Source organism: Tubulanus polymorphus, chromosome 6 (assembly GCF_964204645.1).
Source record: "Tubulanus polymorphus chromosome 6, tnTubPoly1.2, whole genome shotgun sequence".
Taxonomy (NCBI): domain Eukaryota; kingdom Metazoa; phylum Nemertea; class Palaeonemertea; order Tubulaniformes; family Tubulanidae; genus Tubulanus; species Tubulanus polymorphus.
Window position 1 is genome coordinate 8513936 of NC_134030.1, and position 25037 is coordinate 8538972.

At 38.2% G+C, this 25037-nt stretch overlaps 2 protein-coding genes across 3 annotated transcripts; one reads left to right on the top strand and one right to left on the bottom strand.

Annotated features, from left to right (window-relative positions):
• Positions 1 to 6646: 6646 nt before the first annotated feature.
• LOC141906747 (proprotein convertase subtilisin/kexin type 7-like) lies at positions 6647 to 17491 on the top strand. Of its 2 annotated transcripts, none has more exons than XM_074796064.1 (15): positions 6647 to 6738; positions 8661 to 9165; positions 10486 to 10585; positions 11016 to 11117; positions 12196 to 12385; positions 12506 to 12560; positions 12677 to 12815; positions 13056 to 13159; positions 13653 to 13820; positions 14149 to 14359; positions 14757 to 14907; positions 15521 to 15615; positions 15707 to 15803; positions 16039 to 16159; positions 16663 to 17491. In XM_074796064.1, the coding sequence occupies exons 2-15, from the start codon at positions 8686 to 8688 to the stop codon at positions 17425 to 17427; spliced, it is 2778 nt and encodes a 925-aa protein (XP_074652165.1). In that variant the 5' UTR covers positions 6647 to 6738; positions 8661 to 8685; the 3' UTR covers positions 17428 to 17491. The 2 variants fall into 2 exon arrangements, with proteins under 2 accessions (XP_074652165.1, XP_074652166.1); XM_074796065.1 differs by having other exon boundaries at positions 6690 to 6738; positions 8646 to 9165.
• Positions 17492 to 18097: 606 nt separating this feature from the next.
• On the bottom strand, positions 18098 to 24886 carry LOC141907184 (uncharacterized). Its single transcript, XM_074796760.1, has 12 exons — positions 24827 to 24886; positions 24442 to 24634; positions 23483 to 23598; positions 22917 to 23059; positions 22112 to 22197; positions 21857 to 21946; positions 21693 to 21773; positions 21457 to 21604; positions 20995 to 21152; positions 20794 to 20913; positions 20542 to 20714; positions 18098 to 20390 (listed from the first exon to the last, which is right to left on the bottom strand). The coding sequence occupies exons 2-12, from the start codon at positions 24516 to 24518 to the stop codon at positions 19363 to 19365; spliced, it is 2220 nt and encodes a 739-aa protein (XP_074652861.1). The 5' UTR covers positions 24519 to 24634; positions 24827 to 24886; the 3' UTR covers positions 18098 to 19362.
• Between the last annotated feature and the right edge of the window lie 151 nt (positions 24887 to 25037).

The window sequence follows — 25037 nt, forward strand, 5'->3', positions numbered from 1 at the left end:
GGGAAGAAATCCATCGATATACAAAGCACTGTCATGATCGTTGGAGCCGCCATTTTGTTTATTTGTTGCAATTGCGGTCAAATGGCTATCGATCTCATATACAGTTTCCCCGATATGCTGGGATCTGCTAAACCAGTGGGTAAAGACAGTTGGCGAGTTTTCTGGACAGATATTTATCTGACCAATGAATACTCAAATGCCATCAATTCTGCCATAAACTTCATCGTGTATGTTATGGTAAGCAGACGTTTCCGTAGCGAACTGAGAAAGTTACTGTGAAATACTCGTCTCCAATAACCTCCAACTGATTTACATGTGATTTTGGTTTGTTGCCTTAATCCCCCTAGTTCGTGGAAATCAGAATGTTTGATGATGAAAGTTTAGTTGAGACTGAAATTATTAGGAGGGGAAGGGGCATACGCTGACGCTGCTCTTGGCCATAGAAGACTGCACATGCAATACCGATTGACACTATCGATATAGTAATATTGAATTATGAATACCGGGATGTTGACAATATTTTGAAATAATTTGGCTGAATTTCATCCATTGCCTATCAAATAGGGGAACAACTAAATCAGGAAATAACGACATACGACAACTCTGATAACGATGCAAAAATATACCAGATTATAGATGTAAAACTCATATATGAACACAGCTGGTTATGATTGGTTACTCGCTCGTGACTATAGTGACGTTAAGCGGCAACATTTACTGAGAAAATCCGTGTGAGATTGCCCATACCCAACTACGAGAAATATTTTTCTCGTTTTGGTTTCTACATCGCACACAAACCTGCGTTTTTTCATTCTTATCGCCATCGGTTTAGTACGTGACCGTACATGTTTCTGTTTTTGGATTTAAAGAAACAAAAGTGATTGACTTGAATGCCATTGAACTTTATCTAAGAACGAAGGTATGTATATATACAGACTAGAATGAATGTGTGGACACCCAATTTTGTTAATTATTGGACATGAATTTGAAATCTACGCAACATCTTTGAGAATATATAACTCTTCGTCTGGTACAGGCACTAGTTTACGTATATCATCTATGCGTCTGGTCTAACTACTGGGAAGTAGACAACTGGAAACCTCTTTTGTGATCTTGACACATCTGGGTATAACATTTCATATTATTACTCCACCAAATATATAGAAGAAAGAGCCTACGATTTCTTTCCGGTGAAACAAGCGCTGTGTTTATAGGATAGGAGAGTTGACGAAAAGGAAGATGGACCACAAACAATCCATATTTGATCAAGTTAAGAGGAAAATATAGTCCCAATGCTTTGGGGGCTGCAGTACCCCTTGGTAAATTTCTCTCCGTATTATAAACTTCCAGTTTTTCACTGCTACATTTCAAAGACAAGGTACATTTTCGAATATAAGAGATGATCAAGCAGTGCCTATCAACAAACAGAATGCACGAAAAACAGACCAGTTTTTCAAATATTTCTCGGGGACGACCGGAAGAGCACCCCTTCTTTAAAATCCTGGATCCGCCCTTGTAAACAAATTGACGGCAAAGCACCTCATTCCGTAAAACGAACAATAAAGCTTCCCATGCCATGTAAGGAGATATTTGATATAACGTACAGTATACAAACAAACAGTGGTGATATTATTGAATATGAATATGAACTCAGCCTGCATTGGCAAGATGTGTGATGATGATGTAACATAAATGTACATATATAAGCTTATATATTCTTTGTTTCTATAAATGCTATTAATCGTCTATTGTTTTTTTTTAGCACCAACGTAATCATCGTGGTAAGTATCCTGGTGACTTCATGCATCAATCATTTCCCCATTATATCGTATTATGTCCAAATCACCTCCAATTAAAGGTGTTATTTGCATCGCAGTCAATATCACCATTCACTCCCACCAGCAGTTCACTGAAAGGCTTCATTTTGGGAAAGTTAGGATGTCTAATGTTACGGATATCTGCTTCAACACTCCATCAGTGTACAAGAAACGTTTCCATTATCTGTACGGCATTGGGCCAATCGGAGTTGTCGGCACTTTTCTCAATATTGTCTGCGCCGTAGTTTTCTATGGTTCGATGTCCTCTTCAGCGTACCTGACGCTGTTCGTTTTGGCTGTGGCTGATATTGGTGTATCGATGTCGACGATTTTCTACCACATAGGCGTTATTGCATCAAAGTACATATATTATGAACCGGAAATTGTATATGAAACCCAATTTGACGATGGGGCGTTTGCCATGTTCGTTTTTGCCAACAGTTCTTTACAGCTATTTTGGAGATGGCGAAATGTCGTTACACTTTTGGTATCATTCGATCGTTTTATTCACGTTTACTGGCCTCTATCAGCTCGGCGATACTGGAAAATCAAACACTGTATTGTATATTCCGTGGTCTCATTTCTAATGTTTGTCGTGTTTCACGTTGTGTATGCCTATAACACGTTCGCACGAAAGCCGGTTACAAGTCCGTGTTATGGAAAACACGTACTGGAAAGAAAATATCGAGTATTTAGCAAATATAGAGCAAATTTGATATTCGTTGTTAATATGATCCATCTTTACCTTCCATCAGCTGGTATCGTAATTTTTACGTGCCTTTTAATTCACAAATTGATTTCCTACTCAAAATCACTAGAAAAAGAAATAGGACACGCGCACGGAAAGAAATCCATCGATGTACAAAGCACTGTCATGATCGTTGGAGCCGCCATCTTGTTTATTTGTTGCAATTCTGTTCAAATGGTTATCGATGTTATTTATAGTTTCCCCGATATACTGGGATCTGCGAAACCAGTGGACGAAGACGGTTGGCGAGATTTCGGGACAGATTTTTATTTGACCAATGAATACTCAAATGCCATCAATTCTGCCATAAACTTCATCGTGTATGTTATGGTAAGCAGACGTTTCCGTTGCGAACTGAGAATATAACTGTAAAATACTCGTCTCCAATAAGGCCACACCAAAAGAAAACCCTGTTTCTCGGGCCCGACCGACCCGATATTTCCCCATTTCAAATAATCATTTTCAGAATAAAATATAATCGCCTACCGACCCTTTTTCAAAATTTTAGGTGAAATAACTAATTTCGAAAATATATATGTGGCCGACCGACTACCAAACTCCTTTCTCGTAAATATCTTTTTTTAACCAAATCGTGATGTCGGCACTGAGATCAACATCATAAAAACATTTTATTATATCGGATTTAAAATTTGATTCTGGAAATGGCGCAGCCATGCTCAGAAAACTTTGCTAATCGGACTTCGATGGCGACATTGGATTGTAAAATTCCAGGGATTCCGAATAAAATATAGTTTTTCTTATAGTTAATTGTACAAACACCTCAATTTCCTTTTATTATTGTGGTCTACTAGCTGTTAATCATATTCCTGACTAAAAATTTTGTCCAGTAAAACTATTTACGGCAACCTACCCACTGATAGAAGAATAAACGATATTTTTGCATTTTCTGATTCAGGGAGGGGTGCACCTCCAAAATAAGGCATATCACATAATAAAATTTTGAGGGCAACTTGACATTTTCACGGGCTTCACACCGCCTGTAGCCCCCCTTGGATCGATCCCTGAAAGAAGTTATTTTTGAACTGTTAACTTCACACGCATTCATCTACAATATGACCCGTTTTGATTTCTATCGTTCTTCGTTATAACAGCTTATACTGTAAAGCCATGAGAAGCCATATCTGACAGATAAAGAATCTACCAGCTTTGAATAAAACAGCACCGTACCGTGTAAAATCTGTTAGGAGCGTCCTCGTGGAACCTCTAATCACTGAGTAAAAACAATTTATGGCAATAATATAAATAATTTTGGTATTAGATATTGAGGGGAGGGGGGTAAATCTCGGCAAATCTCGTCATTTCGTGGGAATTAAGATGATAATTAGAATCATGAATACCGGTAAGCTGACTATCGGAATAAATTGGCTGAATTTTCGCATCGTCTATCAAAACCGGGATAAACTATTGCAGGAAGTTACAACATTTGACAACTCTGCTCATAAACACAGCTTGTTATGATTAGTTCTGGCTTGTGACGTAAGTAATAGGTGAGAGGCGTCAACATTTCGTCAGAAAATGCGTGTGAGGAGCGCTGAGCAGCATCATGCCGGTGGAAGTCCTTGCATTTCCGCAGCCATCGTTTAAGGTAGGTAAAGCACCGTACAAAAAGAGCACATGTTTAAAGGTTTTCCCAATATACCTTGCCTTTTCAAGCACTCGAAAATATTAAGAAATATCGATTGCATGGAACAGATTTTCTAATCAGGGTTATGCGGGTCTTGCCGTCCATGTTGCCGCAAGGTTTTCAGCATAGTTCGTGATCTATATGTTTTATAAATTCATTGTCGATCTTTAATTAGCATTTCAGATTTCCAATTTAACTGCTCGTGAAAAATATATACAACACCTTTTCGACAACTTATCTATAAAATGCTGAATGAAACGAACAGCAAATTCAACTGGAATATAAACGTGTTCTACCCGTGTCGAGATGTTATGCTATTCGTGGTCATATTCGTCGGTAATTGCTTAGTACTAGTGTCAATTGCCAAAAACAAGCAGCTGCAGATTCAAACTAATTTCATGCTTGGTAGCTTATCGTGTGCTGACATTCTAGTCGGCTTCTGTTCACTGTTAAACTTCTTCAAATGGATGTACTTTCGAGAGAAGTTCGCGAATTCTAATATCTATATTGCGCTTATGGTACTGTATATGACTTCGATGATGTCATCCGTGTTCCATTTGTTGTCTATTTCCGTTGATCGTTACGCGTGTGCGAAATGGCCTTTAATCTATCGCGTCAAACGGTCGGCCTTGCATTCCGTCATTCTTCTAACCGCAGCTTGGTTATTAGGAATAGCCTCGGCGTTACCGGCCATTTTCTTCAATAACCTACCGATAATGTCCTCGCTGGAATATGCGTTCAACCAAACGCATTTGATGTCGTGTGGTATCGTGGTATTGATTTGTGAATTCTTCATCATAGTTTTCTACGCTCTTGTCTGGTGGACGAACCGAACTAATTCTCGTCGAATAATGGATGTCGCCGTCTGCACGGTGGAATATATGAGACGGTGTAAAGAACTAAAAACCACGAAATTACTGCTGATAGTATCGATAGTATTCATCGTCTGCTGGACGCCGATGCTTATAAGTGCAATTATGATCAAATTCACCAGTCGTAAATTCGAGGATTCATTTTATCGTGCTCGCAGTATTTTCATAATGATGGCGGCAGCTAATTCGTTTATGAATCCAATCTTATATTGCCTAATAAATTCTGCATTTAGGGCGGGGTTTAGGCGTATTTTCCGGTTACGTATATGCATTAGCACTGTCGAATAATGATATATCAACGCATATCACAGTCTATGACGTGTTAATCTAAATTGTCCATTTCTGTAATAAATATTCACTGAAAAGAAAATATCACTTGTATCTTCTAATTTCAACATTTTTCTGAATGACTTGGAGGTGTTTTCTAGATAATCACTTTTGATAGCAATCCTAATTGATTTCTTAAGTGGAAGTCTGATTGGGGTGTTCCGCCCATGCATTGGGGGTAATACGGACACCAATGAGAGTTCATTGACATTTTGGTCGGAAGAATTTGATAGCATGTGCGTCAAATAAAACCTTTTGTAGATAACGGAAAGTGTCATTTATTTGTTGCAACCTTATGATATCCGGTAAAATACGACGATGAATTGCCTACAGAACTCAAAGCCATTAGCCGAGGAAAAGGCCATCAATCTTAATGAGTCATGTGATACCGGAGACAATGGCTAGCCATAAAAGATATTTCTGTCTCTTGGTTAACACTACTTAATAGGTTGCGACTATGTTCTATAACATCAACTCTTTATGATCCATAAATCATAATCAAATCATATATCAGTATTTCAGAATCTGTATTCAGTTACTGCATTCTCGATTTTCTCGGGCCATAAGAACACGAGACCAGATCGAGGTCGCATATCTTTTTTTTTCTTCTTTTTCATGGCCCGAATCAATCGCCATACTTTAGTAGCCACAATAGCACTTTGCAACGTCTTAAATTACGGTTTTGGATTTAGATTTAGGGTCGGTGGGTGACCTCGGGTGCGGTACACGGAGAGGGGTAAAACGTAGGGGCTCAGTGTGATGTCGTGTTCGTCAACCACAGGGGCTCGTATTTGAGCTACAGTTCATCCCAAACTTCAAATACGAGGGTCTGTCGTTGAAACTAAATTGGGAAAGGCGGGACCCGGCCTGACTATGCTTTGTTGCCGATGCCGATTTTCAGAGTTTTGTATCCAGTATGAAATTAATTGAATTTTCTTACTTGGGACGAAATTCTATGGCATTTGTTATATCTGATGAATCGTTGTATACTAGTTCGAACGAGGTTCCACTCTTATCAGTTTACTGCCCGTCGCCCAAACTCCCCCCCCCGTCGCGTGCCTAGGCAATTATTCGCTTGGAATAAAAATATTTTAATGAAAATTCGTGATACCATTCATAGATACAAAGCGAGAAGCAAGCGCGCGGAACCGCAAGCAGTTTGTCGGGCTTCTAACTAACATTATGTACGACAATCCAAACATTGTGTACTTTCACGTCACGCGCCGCCACAGTGTTGTCATCACCGAAAGTACACGTCAAAAAACACCACAATGCTGCAAAATAGATCAACACCACAAACCGAAAGTTTCCGCTGATATTTATTTATGAGTAAGCCTGTTTGTTTCAATGTTGTCACAGGGGCACGCATTTGAATTTTGGGGGTAAACTGTAGCTTAGGATCATCCAGAACCCTGGCTTTACGCTACTATTAGTAACTTCTTACTCGTTCGTCTACATACAGGCTGAGGCCGTTTGGCTATGGGCTTGGACTGGTTGTTGATAATCTCGCGAGAATGGCGCTAAATATGAACTGCGAATAAATTCAAAATATCACGGAAATACCTTGTGTTTATATTGTTTGCTTATCCGCTATAAAGTTCCGATAAGAAATGTGGTCATGAACAGCTGTGAATAAATTCTAGGCCTAATTAGTAGGGAGACACACACAGGGGTTTGGCGATGGGCTTGGATTTTATTTCCGGGTTTTTGATGATCTCGCGAGAATGGCGCTACATATGAACTGCGAATAAATTCAAAATATCACGGAAATACCTTGTGTTTATATCGTTGATTTATCCGCTATAAAATTTCGACAAACAATTGGTCGTTAAGAATCATTATCAGACGGTCGACACGCTACTATATATAATAACAAGGGATGAAACGCCTTCAGAGTTGTGCCAGCCAGAAAGTTGGGACAGTCACGTGACATTCTGATGATGTCATCACATTTAAAACTTTAACATGAAAAGTTAACATATTCACAGACCGATATCAATTGTCAGATTATGATTCATATGAAATTAATAACTAATAAAGAATAAATTATGATCAAATATATAATTCATAGAAAAAAATGCATTTGAATGTAAGTTATTCTCAAATATTTTTCGTATCATAGTTTCCATCTTAGATGCTTCGGGTTTGCATTCAGTCAAATAAGAAGCGCGACTGTCACGTGACTGTCCCAACTTTCTGGCTGGCACGAATTGAACTGCGTTTCATCCCTTGTGATTTTATATAGTAAAGCGTGACGACTGTCTGATGATGATCCTTAACGACAAATTGTTTATCGGAACTTTATAGCGGATAAATAAACAGTATAAACACAAGGTATTTCTATGATATTTTGAATTTATTTGCAGTTCATATTTAGCGCCATTCTCACGAGATTATCAACAACCCGGAAATAAAATCCAAGCCCATCGCCAAACCCCTGTGGAGACACACACACACAGTTAGGGTTCTCCAAATCATGTAGGGTGAAAACAGTTTACAAGAGAATAATAAATGATATGGAGAACTTACAACACAAAACGGAACAGGGGACTAAATAACTACATATACTTGAAGATACAAACAGTTAGCGTTCAAGACGAGGTATTCAGATTCAGTTACTAATCTAGTATCTCGGAACAATGCCCCAGGCGCCTTAATTTGGCGCCTGGCAAATATTTTAATTTGGAATATTTTATATTCAAGCTAGTGTAAATTTAACTGTTCAATGAACTCTTTTTAACTTGGGATGTAGCCTATTTGAACTTTGCGATAACTTTTAGTATTAATTTAGTATTAATGAACTGTTTAATTTGTAGTATTTTTTATTTCAATTGTACGATGATATTCTTTTGCTAAAGCATATAGTAGAATATGAATAAATTGGATATATTAATATGAATAAATTCACCTTAAGATTGTATCTACTTGCACACTCGAAGACAAAAGGTGGGGTATTTTTATCTACTTTGAAGAATTTGGGATTTTTACCGCATACCATCAGGAGAGACTGGGCATTTCTATTTTTCAGCTTGTCTTCCTACGGTGGCAGAGCGTTCTCCACATACGCTCCCAGACTGTGGAATAACCTTCTCGTGGACATATCATCTTTGTCTTGTGATTCATTCAAGCAGACACTCAAAATAGTACTATTCCGTGCTAGCTACTTATAGTTTCTTTTCTAGAGGAGCGCGTTTGAACTTTTTTACATAAATGACAATTTTTTATCATTATTATAGTTTTTTATATTGTAGTTCGGGAAGGTTTACGTAAGATGGTATGGCAGATTTGGGCGCATTTGGACTCGCGTTTCTCGCATTGGTGATACACGATGTAGCTCCGTTTGTAATCTCGTCGCATAATCATAGCAAGCATTTGATATCGGCCGGAGATCGCGAGGGCGACGAACGTTTGAGTTGGGGTGTACAAATTGTCAACCACGAACGATTCACCGACAGCGGCGCCGCCGTAGCAGCGAAGATAGCCGAGAATTTGGATTTGAAATTTCGCGGAAAAATTGCCGATCTGCCCGGGGTGTTTCGTTTATCGCATCGGTCTCATACTGACGAAAAACAAACGGGCTTTTCAGCGGGAAGTTTACCGGATTTCGTCGAGTTACGAGATTCGATACAAGATCGGTTTCAGAGCGATGACAACGTAGAATGGTTCACGCAGTTTATTTGGCTGAAACGAGTCGGTCGAACGTTGCCAGCTGCCGTACGCTTCAACGATCCGCAATTCAAGAATCAGTGGCATCTCGTAAGTGTCACGCTTAAGAGACGGTTCTCATAGTTGAGAACGAACGAGAACATTTTGGTTCCGAGGAAAAAAGTGTTCTCTAAGGGAGGTGTTGATTTGTGGAGCGAATTCACTAAGAGATGTTTTGATTTATCTTTGAAATGCTAAAGATGTTGATTAGACATTAAAATGATTTCATTGCCGGCCAATAAATTCATTAATTTGGCCTATAGAGTAAATCTTAAAAGCATAATCGTCTTTCCTTCGTTATGCACATTTGCTAGTTTGATTAATCAATGATGTGCCCTCGCTTCAATGTAGTACGTACCGATATATATGACATGTATGTAATGTTATAGATTACTGTATACCGTTGATTGTCAAAATTGAGCCAGTTGAATACCACTTTCAAACTTTTGGTTTTGTTGGTAACAGGTAATAATCCTCGGGGTAAATGTTCCCCTTCTAGATTTAAAAAGTTTCAAGTTCGGTGTGGTGTTGGTCACAATATTCACCTCGGATAATCTATGACTTTTATTAGCACGCTACACACATCAAAAATGATATTATTGTAGTGTTGAAAATGGAGAAATATAGTTTAAGACTAATAATAAAATATCTACGGATATTTGTATTCATTGATATTGTTGTAAAAAGCGTTATCCAGTTATTATCAGAATTTTACACTAGTTTGATAGAATTTGAAGGCATTTTTACCTATGGGGATATTTACCGGGTGAGATTATTACCTACAATGCGTTTTGTTTTGTGGTTTGAGCCTATGGCGACACATTTGCATATGAATATTGCAAGTGACATGTGTTAGAAACAGCATCACAACACTTGCCATACAAACAGAAATTTGATACGTAAGCTGAGTGTCAGCAAAACAATACATAGGTTTTCCCTGCTGTCAGCGAAAGAAAGTAACCGGTATGGTAATTATTGTGACTGTCAAACTATGCTAGCGTGATATGGTATCTGTTTACCCGCATTGACTGTCTAAATATCACAAGCGTAATACAGGGTTTCTGTTTACACGCATTGAAGCAATATTATCGGCATCAATAGAAAATCTTACACCACGTCTACATTTAGTGAGAAAAGACTAGGAATAAGAATTAATATTTGCTGACCTTTGGCTTTATAAAAGCTATAACAGCAGCTATTGTTTGATAACAGCTCTTCGCTGAAGGCTACTTCCCCCTCGGAACGGTGTTTATATTGCTTCATTGACAAAATTATTTGATCATAAATAGTCTAGCCGTGATTTGCTGAAGAAACTGAAACCTTATGAAAAACAACTGATTTGTCGTAAGCCAATTATAAATGCTATTTCAGTACAATGGTAAAAATCGTAGATATGATATCAATGTGACTGGTGTATGGATGACGTACAACATTACAGGGCGTGGAGTCACTGTCTGTATTGTGGACGATGGTAAGGTCCTTTATTTATAGCTTGCCCTATCAGGTTTTAGATCAGTCCGCAAAAAATGTTTTTGTTTTTCTCCGCTCGAATAAAAGATCATAAGGAGAATAGATATCTATGGCTGACATTTTCGTTTAGAATTTCAATCAACTTAATGATTGTCCGATTGATTTACTATGACAAGGACAGTTCTCTGCTTTTATATTCTTACATTTGATCTCAAATTCTCTGCGCAATTTCATTTTCAATCTTATTTTGAGTCACTTTATTCATACAAAGTGGTCGGTGGTAGAGGGTGGGCTGGCCCTTTCACGGAAAATCGCAGAGTCTTGCAGACTGGTCATGTGCGGGTAGTACAATACAGCACGCTTCAAACTGTTGACAGGCTACTTCATGACTGGACATCAACTGACTGTCTATGTTTTTGGGGATTTTTTAGGTGTAGAATGGAGGAACCCGGATCTGGTGTCAAGATACGAGCCCGATGGGAGTTGGGATTTGAATGACGATGATCCTGATCCATCACCTCACCCCGCAAAAAGTAAGTAGTAAAGTTACTGGGTAGTCGAGCTAAAATAACTTTTGCTGTAAGTGTTTTATTAGTTGATTGATGGGTTTGTTAGTTGATTGATTTATCATTGATTGGTTTGTTAGTTGATTGATTTATCATCGATTGATTGGTTTGTTAGTTGATTGATTTATCATCGATTGGTTTCATATTTTATTGATTGGTTTGATAGTTGATTGATTTTATGATTGATGGTATTGTCAGTACATTGTCACTGATTGATGATGGCTTCATTAGGTTTGTTAAGCATTAGGGACTTATCGATTGATTGGATTAATTCATTGGAGCTATCATTGATGAATAGGTTTGTCATTCGATTGGCCGATAATCCATTTGCGTAGTATTCAATATTTTAAAGCACATTGGTTTCCAGATCAGAATTCACACGGAACAAGGTGCGCTGGTGAAATAGTCGCTGCCCCCAATAATAACTTCTGCGGTGTGGGCGTGGCATATGACGCGCGGATGTCTGCCTTGCGCATGATTGATGGCCGCATTTCTGATTACTTGGAAGCCGAAGGTTTCCTGTTTAAACTCGATATTAATGACATTTCCAGCAATAGGTATCAATATATTCCTACATCCATACCCAAAAACTTACCTTCGTCGTCAATCATAGGCAGAAAGCTGTTTCTATGAGCAATATTCACTTCGGTAGACCTAGTAATTTGGTGCGTGGTAGACTCTAGTAAATGCCTCATACACCTTGCACCTTTTGCCTGTAACCATTCTTAAAAAGAACATACCCAGTTATAAAATGGTCGATGGTCGTCACGGTAATTTGATCGTTGATTGGTCATCTTTAGCACAAAAAATGCTATTTACAGCAATACCGGAGAACAAATATTCTCTTTAAGATATCGCTGTTAGTTCATCAGAATTGTAATTTGGATAACTGGTATATGATATTATTGAAGCTGTTTCTCAATTCGACAACTTTGAAATCAACAAAGTGCTTATCATCAGTTGAAACCAAAATAGCTTTATTCCTGACAATTGTGAATGATGGGTGTAGCTAATATCTTTTCATTTATGTCCGGTGTATTTTTAGAAACCAATCAACACGGTACCCGGTGTGCTGGGGAGGTGGTAGCCACGGCCAACAATTCATTCTGCGGTGTTGGTGTCGCTTACGAAGCGAAAGTTTCGGGAATTCGATTGTTAGATGGGCCAATCACGGACAGCCTCGAGGCCGAGGCATTTTACCATAAACTAGATATAAATTTCATTGAAAATCTGAGGTAAAATTTTAGTAGGGATTTATTGAAATGTGGGAAGAAAAAGCGAATGATGGATTTGAATTCGAAATTATTAGTCTACCATGGTTTTTGCATCAGGCCTATATATGTGATTGTTTTTAGCTGGGGTCCAAGCGATGATGGAAAGACAATAGACGCTCCACATGTTCTAGCTCAGGTACGTGTCAATAGTACCATTCACTCAAACATTACAAGGCTACACACGCGTGTATACCATCTATAATGGTCTGTATCCTAAATATAAATTATCATTATCCTCCCGTATCGATTCAGAAAGCACTGCAAAGAGGAGTAACGCTTGGTCGCGGCGGGTATGGTACTGTTTACGTCATACCAGGTGGTAATGGAGGAATGCATAAAGACAATTGTAACTACGATGGCTACGCTAATTCCATATATACTGTCACCATCAGTACGTACAACATATTAGCAAATCTCATGCTGATATCAATCTGCTACCTGCATAGCTAGACTGTTATTCACTTTCAAATGACATTGCCTTGGGTCCAGACAAGAGACCTGATTAAGTCTTGATGACAATTTTTTGTAAAGATGGCAAAGTACAGACCGCAGATTGATATCCATATCAAACATTTAAAGGCCTGTTGCTACTTTGATATTATAAATAAAATGGTTCATTCAAACCCGACAGATGCAGTTGATGAACACGGAAGAACGCCATTTTATGCCGAACTCTGCGCGGCGAGTCTTGCCTCAACTTTCAGCGGTGGAAACAACATGTTTTTACGCAGAATCGTAAGTTTGACTCGACTCAATGGACTACTACGATACGCAATCCAGATCTGCTAATTCTATATAGAGAATCCCGCGCTAATATAACGAAAGATGCAGTCCGTAAGCCAATAATTTATTCATTCGACGTTTTAACTATAGCCCAATAGTCATCTTAAGGAATACTCAGGGGTCATTCATTTATTACATACGCATTAGGGGAGGGGTCAGTGCAATTGCGTACTGTAATGCTTAATGTATATGAAAAAATGGTTGATTTTGCATACAGAGGGGGAGGGGGATTCAAATTTTATGCGTACGTAATAAATGAATGATCCATCAGGAATATTTCTGTATTCCTTGAGGTGACTATTAGGTGATAGTCAAAACGTCAAATGATTAGCTTTAAGGAAAACCTTTCGGACTTTCGTTTCATTTTCCTCTTTCATTATGTTAGCGTGTAATTCTCCATAAACTGCCAATTCTTCATTTATTTTCAAATTGATATGATTTTCAGACGACGACGGATTGGGATTTCGATGGGGGAAATGGCTGTACAAACAAGATGTCGGGAACGAGCGCCTCTACGCCGATAGCTGCCGGCATTATTGCGTTGATGTTGGAGGCGAAACCCTGTTTGTCGTATCGCGACGTTAAATATATCATTATAATGTCCGCCAAAAAAGTAAGCGGTACACTGAGTATTTAAGCATATCTGCTGTGCACTGGGTATTTTAGAGGGGAGAGGATGTGCACCACGTCATTAACAAATCAGCCTGGACTTAGACTGGCTTGAATTGAATTCAATTATCAATATATTAATTTTCCAGTGATTGATCATTAATATTATATTTCATTTATATAATATCATTAATTGTTGGCAGTATTAAGCAATTATTGTACGTTCACCTGTTTTTCAAGGCATTGATAAACTTAAATTAAGTTTTCTTGTTTCAAAACGTTCGCCCAGCGGCTTGGAAGTGGTATAGAGATGACTCGCGTTCATGTTGTAGGTAGACGATATTGATGGACAGTGGATCACTAACGAAGCCGGCCTCCATCATAACCATTTCATCGGGTTCGGTATCATTGACGCGTTTCGCGCGGTTTCTGTGACTAAAATCTGGACGCCGGTCCCGATGCAAGTTCGGTATTCTCATCAAACGGTGACAGTCGAGAAAATGCTTCCGAAATATCCGATGGAATACGGCGGTACCGTTGTCGGTAAGTTTCAATGAATTTAATCACAAGGTTCATTTCATCTTGAAATCAAATGAATACCGTGTATGTTTTGTAATAAAAAGCATTTTGTAGATGGGGATTTGTAGCATAGATTTTAATTTTATTTAAACATTGAATTGAAAAGGATTAACTTAATACAGTAGAACCTTTTTCAGCTTTTTTCAATCGCGATTTTCATTTAATTCAGATGCAATATTTGGTCCATTTATCCTGGAACCACGTAAACAATTATTCACAATTCGGATTTTACTTAATTCGAAATAATCTGGACAGTCCCTGGTCATCCGAATTAAGCGAGTTCTGCTGTATTTTTTCTTTCAAACTGAGGATCAGGGAATTCTTATTATAATTCATCAAATATTGATATATCTTGTTTCAGTACGTGAAGAAGATTTAATCGGTATCAGTTTGTTGGAGTACGTTCAGGTCACGGTGACGGTGAAAACTTATCGTCGCGGTAACCTGGTTATTTATCTCAAATGCCCTAGCGGAACAAAATCGATACTTACCTCCGTCCGACCCAAAGATAAGTAAGTTGAAATGAGAAGCGTTCAATTCGCTTAAGTCACTTGAGTACCTCAAGGCTTTTTCGTGCTATCAAGATAATTGACCCCTATATTTTCTTAAATTTTAATTATTTAATATTTGGATTAATATAATAACAGCACCTAAATACTAACAACTACCTGTTTGCATAATTCCTATGAATTATGCAAAGCAAACTAGTGCACTTACTTAGTTTAGCTAATTAATGCATTTGAGACGTTTGGATTACTCTGGGTTCAGTTCCTAAAAGTTTTGGTTTAGTTATTACTTGTCAATTCATGTTTGAGGTCAACAATTCGAAATACAACTGTTTTAAGCTTAAACATTTCTATCAAACTTGACCGTGATTGCAAGTTATTAATAATTCTTAAGTTTCCTTTGATTTTGAAAATGAACTACAATCTTGACAAGGGATCGAAAAATGGGGGTCATTCGTCTTGCATTGCACTACAGCCATGACAAACTGTCCAAAAACAATGCAATGACAATGTTCATAGAAGCTTTAGATAACTTAGGCATGTTATTGAAATGTGATGATTCCACTTTTGTCGCAGTTAGTCAGAAGATTGTAATTAGCTTATATATATTCTTTTCAAGGACTGAATTTGGTCTAACTGGTTGGACGATGACGTCTGCTCGTTGTTGGGGAGAACGACCTTACGGCGAATATACAATAACAATCATTGATAATGGTAATATTTATCATTCATTTTATGAGCTTTTTTCTCATAGATCTCCATCTATTATTGTAATTCATTGTTGAAATTTTGTTTCGATATTCAGATGAGGAGATAGATTATCAATATGGCCAAGTTTCATCGTGGCAGCTACATCTTACCGGAACGCCATTAACTTACGAACAATTTATGGAACGAAGAAGGTAAATGCCATGATTATTAGATGAAAGACTATGAATTATATGCAATAGTGGTAGGGTGGGGTCGATTTTTGAATTGGATTTGGCTGTTAATGACAGCCTTCTCATTTCCGATGACGTCAATATTCAATTTACCTGGTAATAATGATGTCTCTTTGAGAAACTGGCCCCTAATTAAGGTTAAGCTATTTATCTAAAAAAAGATAAATCTCTTTTAACACTCTCTCTCTTTGTTTAGGCTGGTAATGGATACTATAGCTAATGGCTTTGTGAATCAATCCAAAGAAACTCCATGTTGGTCAGCTCCAGCCGGACCTGGGCTATACGAATTGGAGCCAATGTCAGGAAGATTGCTCAAGGTATTTTACATAATGTGGGCTATCATTGTGAAAAAATTCAACGCGCATGATCACAATGTTTATAGGCAGCCAAAGTCAGATATGTCAAGAGAGTGCAATATTGTCACTTCTCTGCGGCCGGGAATAACTTGTACAATGAGGACTTAACATGACCGTGGCAATCAAGGATTCCCTTTGGATCCACCGGGTTTGCGAGTGTACATTCAGACAACACCCGGATTTCTTCTCAGATTTAAACAAAATCTATCCGCAATTTTGCAAATTTTAGGAATGATGAATGTATTTGATCAATCCAATAAAGAGACACGATTTGCCCAATGTTTCATGTGGGAGGCTGTAACTCTAAATGAAAGCTACTTGAAAATGAACTAAAGTTTGATTGTGCTGTCCTCACCGGGTCTTTATTGCACATTACAATATTTTTCACTTCTGTTTATATGACCGAAGCCTCAAATCCTTTCCAACCACCAATTGCCTATTAACTCATGAGCTGCGTATTTCAGATGTTGGCATTCACCTGCATATTCTGCCTCATTATGCTCTGGTATGAAATGATGGAGTATATGTGCTGCTACGCGGAAGAAAAACAGGAGTCGTCGCGTCAAATGCGTCGCGTGCGTCGTGCCCAGAAGATGGGTCTGATCGACGTTCACCAGGCTCCCGAGTCATCGCCTTCAACGACGATTAATGAACAAACTCGATTGTTGGCACCTGCTGGCGCCGAAGAAAATATCGCGATGTCGGCGATCGATTCGAATCGGCATCGAGACGGCGGCGCGGATCATATCAGCGAACGAAATCAGTTGCTCGGTGATGAGGGCACTAGTCACGAGTCTATAGATGATGGTTTCGTAGACTTCAATAGTTCGAATGAATTATGCAATGATAATTGCTACAGTGGTGTACGATCAGAGAGCAAAAATGTAAATTATATTTCTACGTGTACTTCTAGTCTTTCACAAACTTCAACTGCTGCTGAAACAAATCAACAAATTTGTCTTCCTTTAAACATCGATAATTCATGTAATGAGGCGTCAAGTTCTTCCAATTCGTTTGTCAACGATTCTCAGGACGATCGTCAAGGTAGTCTAGTCAAAGATGGGCGGGGAAATCTTGTTTCTAATATTCCCTCGGCTCAAAATAACGATAATGACTCAGTGATCGAAAACATTCTTAATATGCCAGATAATGAAGGCTTAGTGGGCGTAGACCTTCTTTACGGTTTATCGAAAGAGGAAATTGAATTGAACATGAATCTTGCCAAATGATAGTCGCGTTCCTTAATTTCGCAATAGTTGTACTTATGTTTTTCAAATTTAATTTTTTCTTGCAATATGCATTTATTTATCGAAGAATAAATCCTATATATTGTATACCAAAATCTATATCTGTGCTTTCTCCATCGTTTCTATAAAGGATTTCTTTCAACGATTATTTATCTTGTACATGGACATGTTAACTTCCTCTTCATTTTCTCATAGTTCTCATTAAGAACAGGTGGAAAAACGAGGGTTCCGGAGACACCTTGCCCACTTGATGAAATGCTTGCACATTGAAACCTCGTTATACCGAATTTGGATACGATTCATTGGATATAACAAATATAGAATTTCGTCCCAAGTAACACAATTTCACTAATTTCATACTGGTCCCGTGAAGTTCACTGTAACGAGGTTCCACTGTATAAGCATCTTTGAAACTTCCCAAAATAACTGGATTCCATCTACAGGACGGACAATGGACAAAATGAGGCAATAGCCCACAGAGACCAAGACAAGACCGCATCCACGAAGGAATAGCCTCCTGATGCACCAAGATCTGGCATATATAGTTGTGGTTTCACCAATGTCATAAAAGACTCATGAAAAGACATATGGGCCTGTTCATCGGAGTTTCGCAGAGTAAACCAGACAAATCTTTTCTTACATTGAATGCATTTCCAGTGTTTATTACTCATTGACGATGCACACATAATAATGTAAGTATCACAAAAAATGTACAGCAGTATTACTAATTAAAGTACAATGCCAATCTTAATAACCCCATCCTATTGTAACGACACAGATAGCTACCCCTGATTGTAAAAATAGAAAAAATTGTCGTATTAGCTGTTACCAGCTGACTTCTAATACAATTCAACCCTGTGTTTTGATTTTAAAGTCAACATCTATCGTATACAAAATTACGAAATTTTAATGCATTACGCGTAGTCAGATAGTTGAACATTCATCGACATAATATACAGAACCTTGAAGCATACTAAGGGGCTGTTCAAAAATTACATAAAACACTTTTCATTCCCCTCCCCTTGTAATAAGCGTTACAAATTTTGGCAGACCTGCTATAATATTACGTGACAAGTGTTACACCACAGGACTAGTTTGAAACTGCTATGATCAATATCATTTTTATGCCTACAGAATATAGGTTTCGAGTTGTGTTAATATCATGTTTTACAGTTCCAGTTAAATAAAGCATTATTTATTGTTAGAAAATGGTCCAACAACTTCACTACTGTCCTGGTTTCACTCCAAAAAGGTCGCTCAGGATTTTTCTACTGAGAAATTACATTTCGTTATGTAACAGATGTTGAGGCAACCTCTTTTAACAATCTGTAACAAACTTTTGACACCCAACCCCCATACGCACGCATTATGTAATTTTTGGATAGTTCCTAAATTTATTATTTTCATCGAATTATGAACCTGTATTTATGTTTGGCACTTTTTGAAAAACTTGGGAGACAATGAATCAATTAAGTAGAGACGCCTGTATCAACATCACAATGAATGTTTTGAGTATACATGTATTATGCATTCTGACTAGAAAATTAATTCATGTAACATAATTACAATTTCAATGCTAGTGCTAGCAAACAACAATCGAGACAAAAACCAGACCAAATTATCATTCCACTCACCTACCAATTATTCCAAGAACACAACTCACAACTCAATATCTCACAGATAATGCCTGTGATATCGATCGTGACCCAAACCTATGTATTTCAATATATAAGAAAATTGAACCTTACAAAATTTTCAGAAGTAGCACCAAACTTTACAAGAATAAATCAAAGAAGCTCGAAAAATACCAAGAAGACACATCAATTTATCTGAAAATCGGACGAGTATGAATCACAATAACATCATCCCCCAAGACAAGATAACTTGGTTCCTTTTTTAAAAAAGATAAGTCAATTACTAAACACTTTCGTCGATCAAACGCTGTTCAACATGACTAGTAGATGTTAAGTTAACACTATTCATATTATCAACTATATTCGCGGTGTTCGTCTGTTCCTGGCCCGTAGAAATAGTACTTGCTGTCATGGAAGGTCGATTATCAACAACGATGAAGTCGCTATTGCTTTGATTTGAATTTTCGAGTTCGTCGTTTAATTCCTGAAATTCCCTGTTGTCATCACTCGATTCGACATCATCATCGGCTAGAATTTGATCGTTTTCGTCATTAATCTCATCAATAGACATGCTTTTACTGAGACCCATCTCATTCAACTCTTTCTCCTTTTCACCTTTAATCAGTATATCATTTTCCTCCTGAATACCATTTACATGAATACCGGTAGACTCTATCTTATAATGTACTGTATCTTCGCTAACCCCACCTCCTTCGGCATCATTCACCAGTGATTCCGCCCCATTTCCATTTTCCGTTGCATACTTCTCTTCAGCCTCTTCCTCTAAATTCACATCATCAAAGACATTCACCTTCCCGTCTTGAAGCCCATCATCTTTTGCGTCAGCCTGTTCAAACGATGGAGCATCATTATTCACGATGGGAGTGGTTTCTTTTGAATCCGGATCATCGATAGTGGGCGTCATACTACGGTGTTCATCGTCAACATCAATTCCTGGGTTTATGTTATAGTTTCTATGCACTAACGCAATACTAGATTCGCTATCCAGGGTACACTGCGACCCAACGAGCAAATCCTTTTCCTCATCATCATCACTATCAGCATCATTAAAATCGAACTCTTCGTAGATATCTTCTCCGTTTGCTGTAGGTCTCTCGGTGCAGATATCTGAATTCTTTTCCTGTAAATCAAATAATTCTACATCTGCTGAACAGCTTGCCTCGTCATCTGTTGGTAAAGTGTTTGCTTCGGTGTCTATTTTAAAACTGCTTTCATTAGCTTCGACACCTAGTGGAATATCGTGCATGGCGATTTTCTTACCAATGACAAGTTGACGTATCATCGACTGACCTGAAAATAACCCATTTTAAATTCAATTGTAATTTCCATCAAATACTCAAACAAGTCTGCTATGGTTAATTGCTTAGAAATATTCGAGCAAAGAAAGTACAAGTAACATCATTTGTTCAAGTCTATTACTCAACAATTTGGTTTTATTTACTTTCAGTTGCTTTGGTCTCACTGGTTCTATCAGTAGTGAGCGAAGTCAAAGATCCGGCCAATGGAACAAGACTTTGCGAATCCGGAGGTTGTGGAGACATGGACGAAGAATTCGATAATATACTGCGAGTGTCAGGAGCGAGTACTTGTAAATCACTTGAAGCCATACTCTGCCTGCAATCCATATACCAAAAAGATAGTGAGTATAAGAGCATAAGATGCCCACATCAGACAACACAATTTTTTCACTTACATATCAGTATCGACGGTATATTCTGGGGAATCTGAATTGTGACGGCGTCTTTGATCAGTGGCCTGAATGTATGCACGGATTTGCCGGGTCAGTCGAAGGTGTTCCTCTTTTAGCATGGTTCTGAAACATTTATTCTAAACGTTATACCCCTAAGACAATTTTTCCGACATCTACGACCAAGTCTTTCTACCGTGAACTTACAGTTGTGATTGTAGTTCGAGTACAACTGATTCTAGCTGGCGTCGTTCTGACTGCGCTTCACGTTCTAGGTTCTCTAAATTGATAAGCAATGCCTGTCTCTGCTGATTCGATTCGAGAAGCTGTGAATCGCGTAAACGAACCAGTTCTTCGAGATATCCCTAAATCATTCAGATAATCACAGTAATTTCTCTAACAAAACAAAACACGAGCATACACTTCTTAAATATGAAATTCTCATCTTTAGGCTAAACAAAAATGTTTTGTAAAATGCAATAAAATTTGTTATCAGTTCATTTCAATAGCTGCCAGGTCCGTTATTGTTAGCTTGATCATGATTTCTTTTTAAGTAATGTACAGGTAGGTGACCAGCCGGGTCAACTTCTAAGCTAAGCAGAAAAGAGAAACGAGGTATCAAATTAATACAGCCTAAGAAATTGACAATTTTCTTTGGCCTTAGCATACCTTTTGTTCAAGTTCGGCTTTGTACTTCTTCTCCAGTTTGTCGTAACGATCCTTCCAACTTCGGATCTTTTCTAGTTCAATACTTTCACCGTTAGATGGCTCTAGCGATGCGATGTATTCCGCCCCGTCCGACTCCAAGCTCTGCTGGCTAGAAAATACAAACACGTAACGTGAAATATGGCTTTTAAGTTGGTTAACAGTAGGTTATCATCGACAATTTTTCATTTTGTACTAACCACTGTTGGAAAGTCAGATAAGGAGTATAATCGATTAAAGGCGTAGATTTCGACGATAAGTTTACTTCCTTCAGATCAAAACTGAAAGAGGACACGATGAAGATAATTGTTTGCATAGATATTCAGTTTTTGAGAGAACAAATGCCTGTTATAACAATACATACCTGAAGTCAATAGCATTTAAACCGAGTAAATCCAAAACTAGCTTCTGTGTATCTTCTGATAATAGGAAAGCCCCATCTAGATAGAATTTTCTACAAACATAAGATTGCAACTTATTTTTTTTCCATTTCGCATCTTGTACTCCCAGTATTAGTAGCAATCAATGAAAAAAAGTGCTCTTCTGTGAGACAGAATTATCCAGTGTAATGACTTGGCATATTCAGAGTGCCGGTTCCCCAGTCAAATAATCTATTTACCTGATGACATCAGCGCTTACTATAGCTACAGATACATAATCAGACAGTTTCTTCTCCATCAGAGCCAAACGGATCCATGCACGACCCTGAAAAATAGTCCAGGTATTGATTTCGAATTTACCCGAAATCAGCAAATAAGGCCACACCAAAAGAAAATCCTGTTTCTCGGGCAGGGCAATCACCAAAATGGGTAGGTAGGTAGGACATTTTTTTTCTTTTTATAGAAAAAAAAAAATCATTTATTCTTCTATCAGTGGGTAGGTTGCCGTAAATAATTTTTACTGGACTAAATTTTTAGTCAGGAATATGATTAACAGCTAGTAGACCACAATAATAAAAGGAAATTGAGGTGTTTGTACAATTAACTATAAAAAAAACTATATTTTGAACATATTTCACGGAATTCCTGGAATTTTACAATCCAAAGTCGAGAAACAGGGTTTTCTTTTGGTGTGGCCTAAAAAGCAAATAGAGTAGTAGTAGACTCCACCTTTCCTCGGTACCAATCAACTCAGTAAACCACTGTAGTTGGTGAATTATACAGCAGACTGTAAACCCTTGGTGAAGTAAAGTAGATTCTGCCCGAGTTGGATTCGATCAACTCGGATAACCGTTTAAATGAGATGTTAGTTTAAATATTTTTGGTGACACTATGAAACGCATGATATCTAAATCCAGACTCAGATCGAACACATTTTTACCAAAAGATCTGATTTGAGCAGAGTCTCGTGTATTTACAGTCCCAACACATTTTACTGTACACCAGATTCTAAAGTTTCAGTTTTATTCAGGTAGGCAATGTTACCTTTTCGCGGGCAGAGGACAGATGCTCCATTGATTCAATGCTCGTAATACAGTTGTGATGTAGACGTCGACAAACATTTCTCATCAACAACCAAAAACACGGTGGTTCTGATTTCTTCGATATCCATGACCCAGAATTACCATCTGTAATGGAGAAAATACTCACAGTGCTATCTCTCGAGAAAATTTTTCTCGCACCTATATTTCTTACGGTGTATCAGTGATCTCCTATTTCTACCAAGGGAGAATCCCATTTGTCCCAGGGGAGAATTGATACTCAAGCTACGTAACACCAAAAATTCATTTTTGGTAACACCTAGGACCTAGTTCCGAATTAATTGAGTTTTGGCATTAAAAAGGATGGCGTTCTAACGAACTTAGACTTTATGTTACTAAAATCCCTATCGAATGCTTTAACCTAGTTTTTCCTCCTGAATAAAGAGTAAACGATAATATCCGCTAACTAATAGACATCGTGCGAGCCCATATCACTCTCAATAAGTGATCCTTTTTCGATTTACATACTGGAAGAAAATGATGGTTGTACCCCGGTATATGAACACATACTTTTGATTCGATGGTTCAGAAGATTTTCAAGAATCGCGCAGAAGTTGAGGAACTCGGTGTGCGATTCATCGATCGTTTCGAAGCATGATTTGTCTATGAGTGATTTGACGGCAAATCTGAAAGTAAAATGATCAAACATCTATATGCCTACTGGTTTAATCACTTGGTACAAGCGATCAACGCCTACATTATACAGTGTGCAATCAGCTATAGAAAGTGGCTGGCAGAGCTGTTCACAGTGGTGCATGAAGTGGTCCCATGAAGCCTACAGGATAACTACAGCCGAGCAACACGTGGGGAGACAGCAAAAGAAGCGCCCCTAGGTCTCCAACAGCACAGGGGCAGATCTAGGATTTTCCATGGGGGGGGGGGGTGTCCAATGAGAAAAAGGGCACTTTTTACGAAACACCACATACTCCGGATACTTCTACAACATTTTAGGGGGTGCTTTCGGTCATTTCATGCGTTGAAAAAATTATTATAGGTGGAAAACCTTGGTTCAAAAAATTTTGGGGTGACATTTTTGAGGGCACTTCAAATTTGAGGGGGGTCCGGACACCCCTAGCTCCGCCCCCGCAGCAGCCACCATTCCCAGTCCACACTGCACCGGAACCTTCAGAGTGCAGACCAGCCTGTTCAGGTACGATGTTCAGCCTGACTCGCCCAGCTCCAGGGTGAATAGATGGACTATATACAGCCCACTACTACACAGCGTTCTGGATTAACATCTTTAACTGGGTTGAATGTAGTTCCTAAGGGTTTCTAAAACCACATAGGGTTTTAAAGGTGGCCAATACAATCTTTACCACTGCTTAACCAAAACTCACTCTTATATTAACCTAAGATGAAGCGTACAGACATTATTTCAGAAAATTTCTGGTTTTCGACACATGACGTGAAACAGGGAATGTTGACGCAAAAGTTATATAAGAATGACCCTGAGATACTGGGATAGTTACCGGCAAACTTGCGATAGATTTCTCCGTTCCATAGAAATTCGCTCGATGCTATTTTCGTCTTCACCAACCATCGACATCGTCGCCGATTCTCGAGGTCAATCAGAGCATGAAGAAGAACCGGTGATTATGGTGAACCCACAAAAAAGCTAAGACGAAGTCGGCGTCAGATGACTATTATTTTTGACTGATGATACTGAAAATTGAAAAATAAGAAAATAAATTTAGGTAAAAAATTTAGTAGGAGGTATACTAAATAAAATCAAATAAGCTCAAGTCAAAGCAAAGGCACACAGGCTATATCCGTCCCATTTGACCTTAGGAAAAAATACAGTTTGGCATTTCTAAATTAATTAAGAAGACTCTTATCGAGAATGTGGACAATTACCATGAACAAGACGACTGTCAAGTGTCAGCTGACAGTTTGTTTTGACATAGAAAAAACTACTTCCGGGTTTGAAAAAATGACTTCCGCGTACACATAATCTCTTATTCAAAATATATAGAAATGCACTTGTAAAGCAAATATTCAGGAACCATAACCTATTTTTCCAAAATTCATATACTTTTCAAGGAGAACAAATGTTTTATTGAATTGT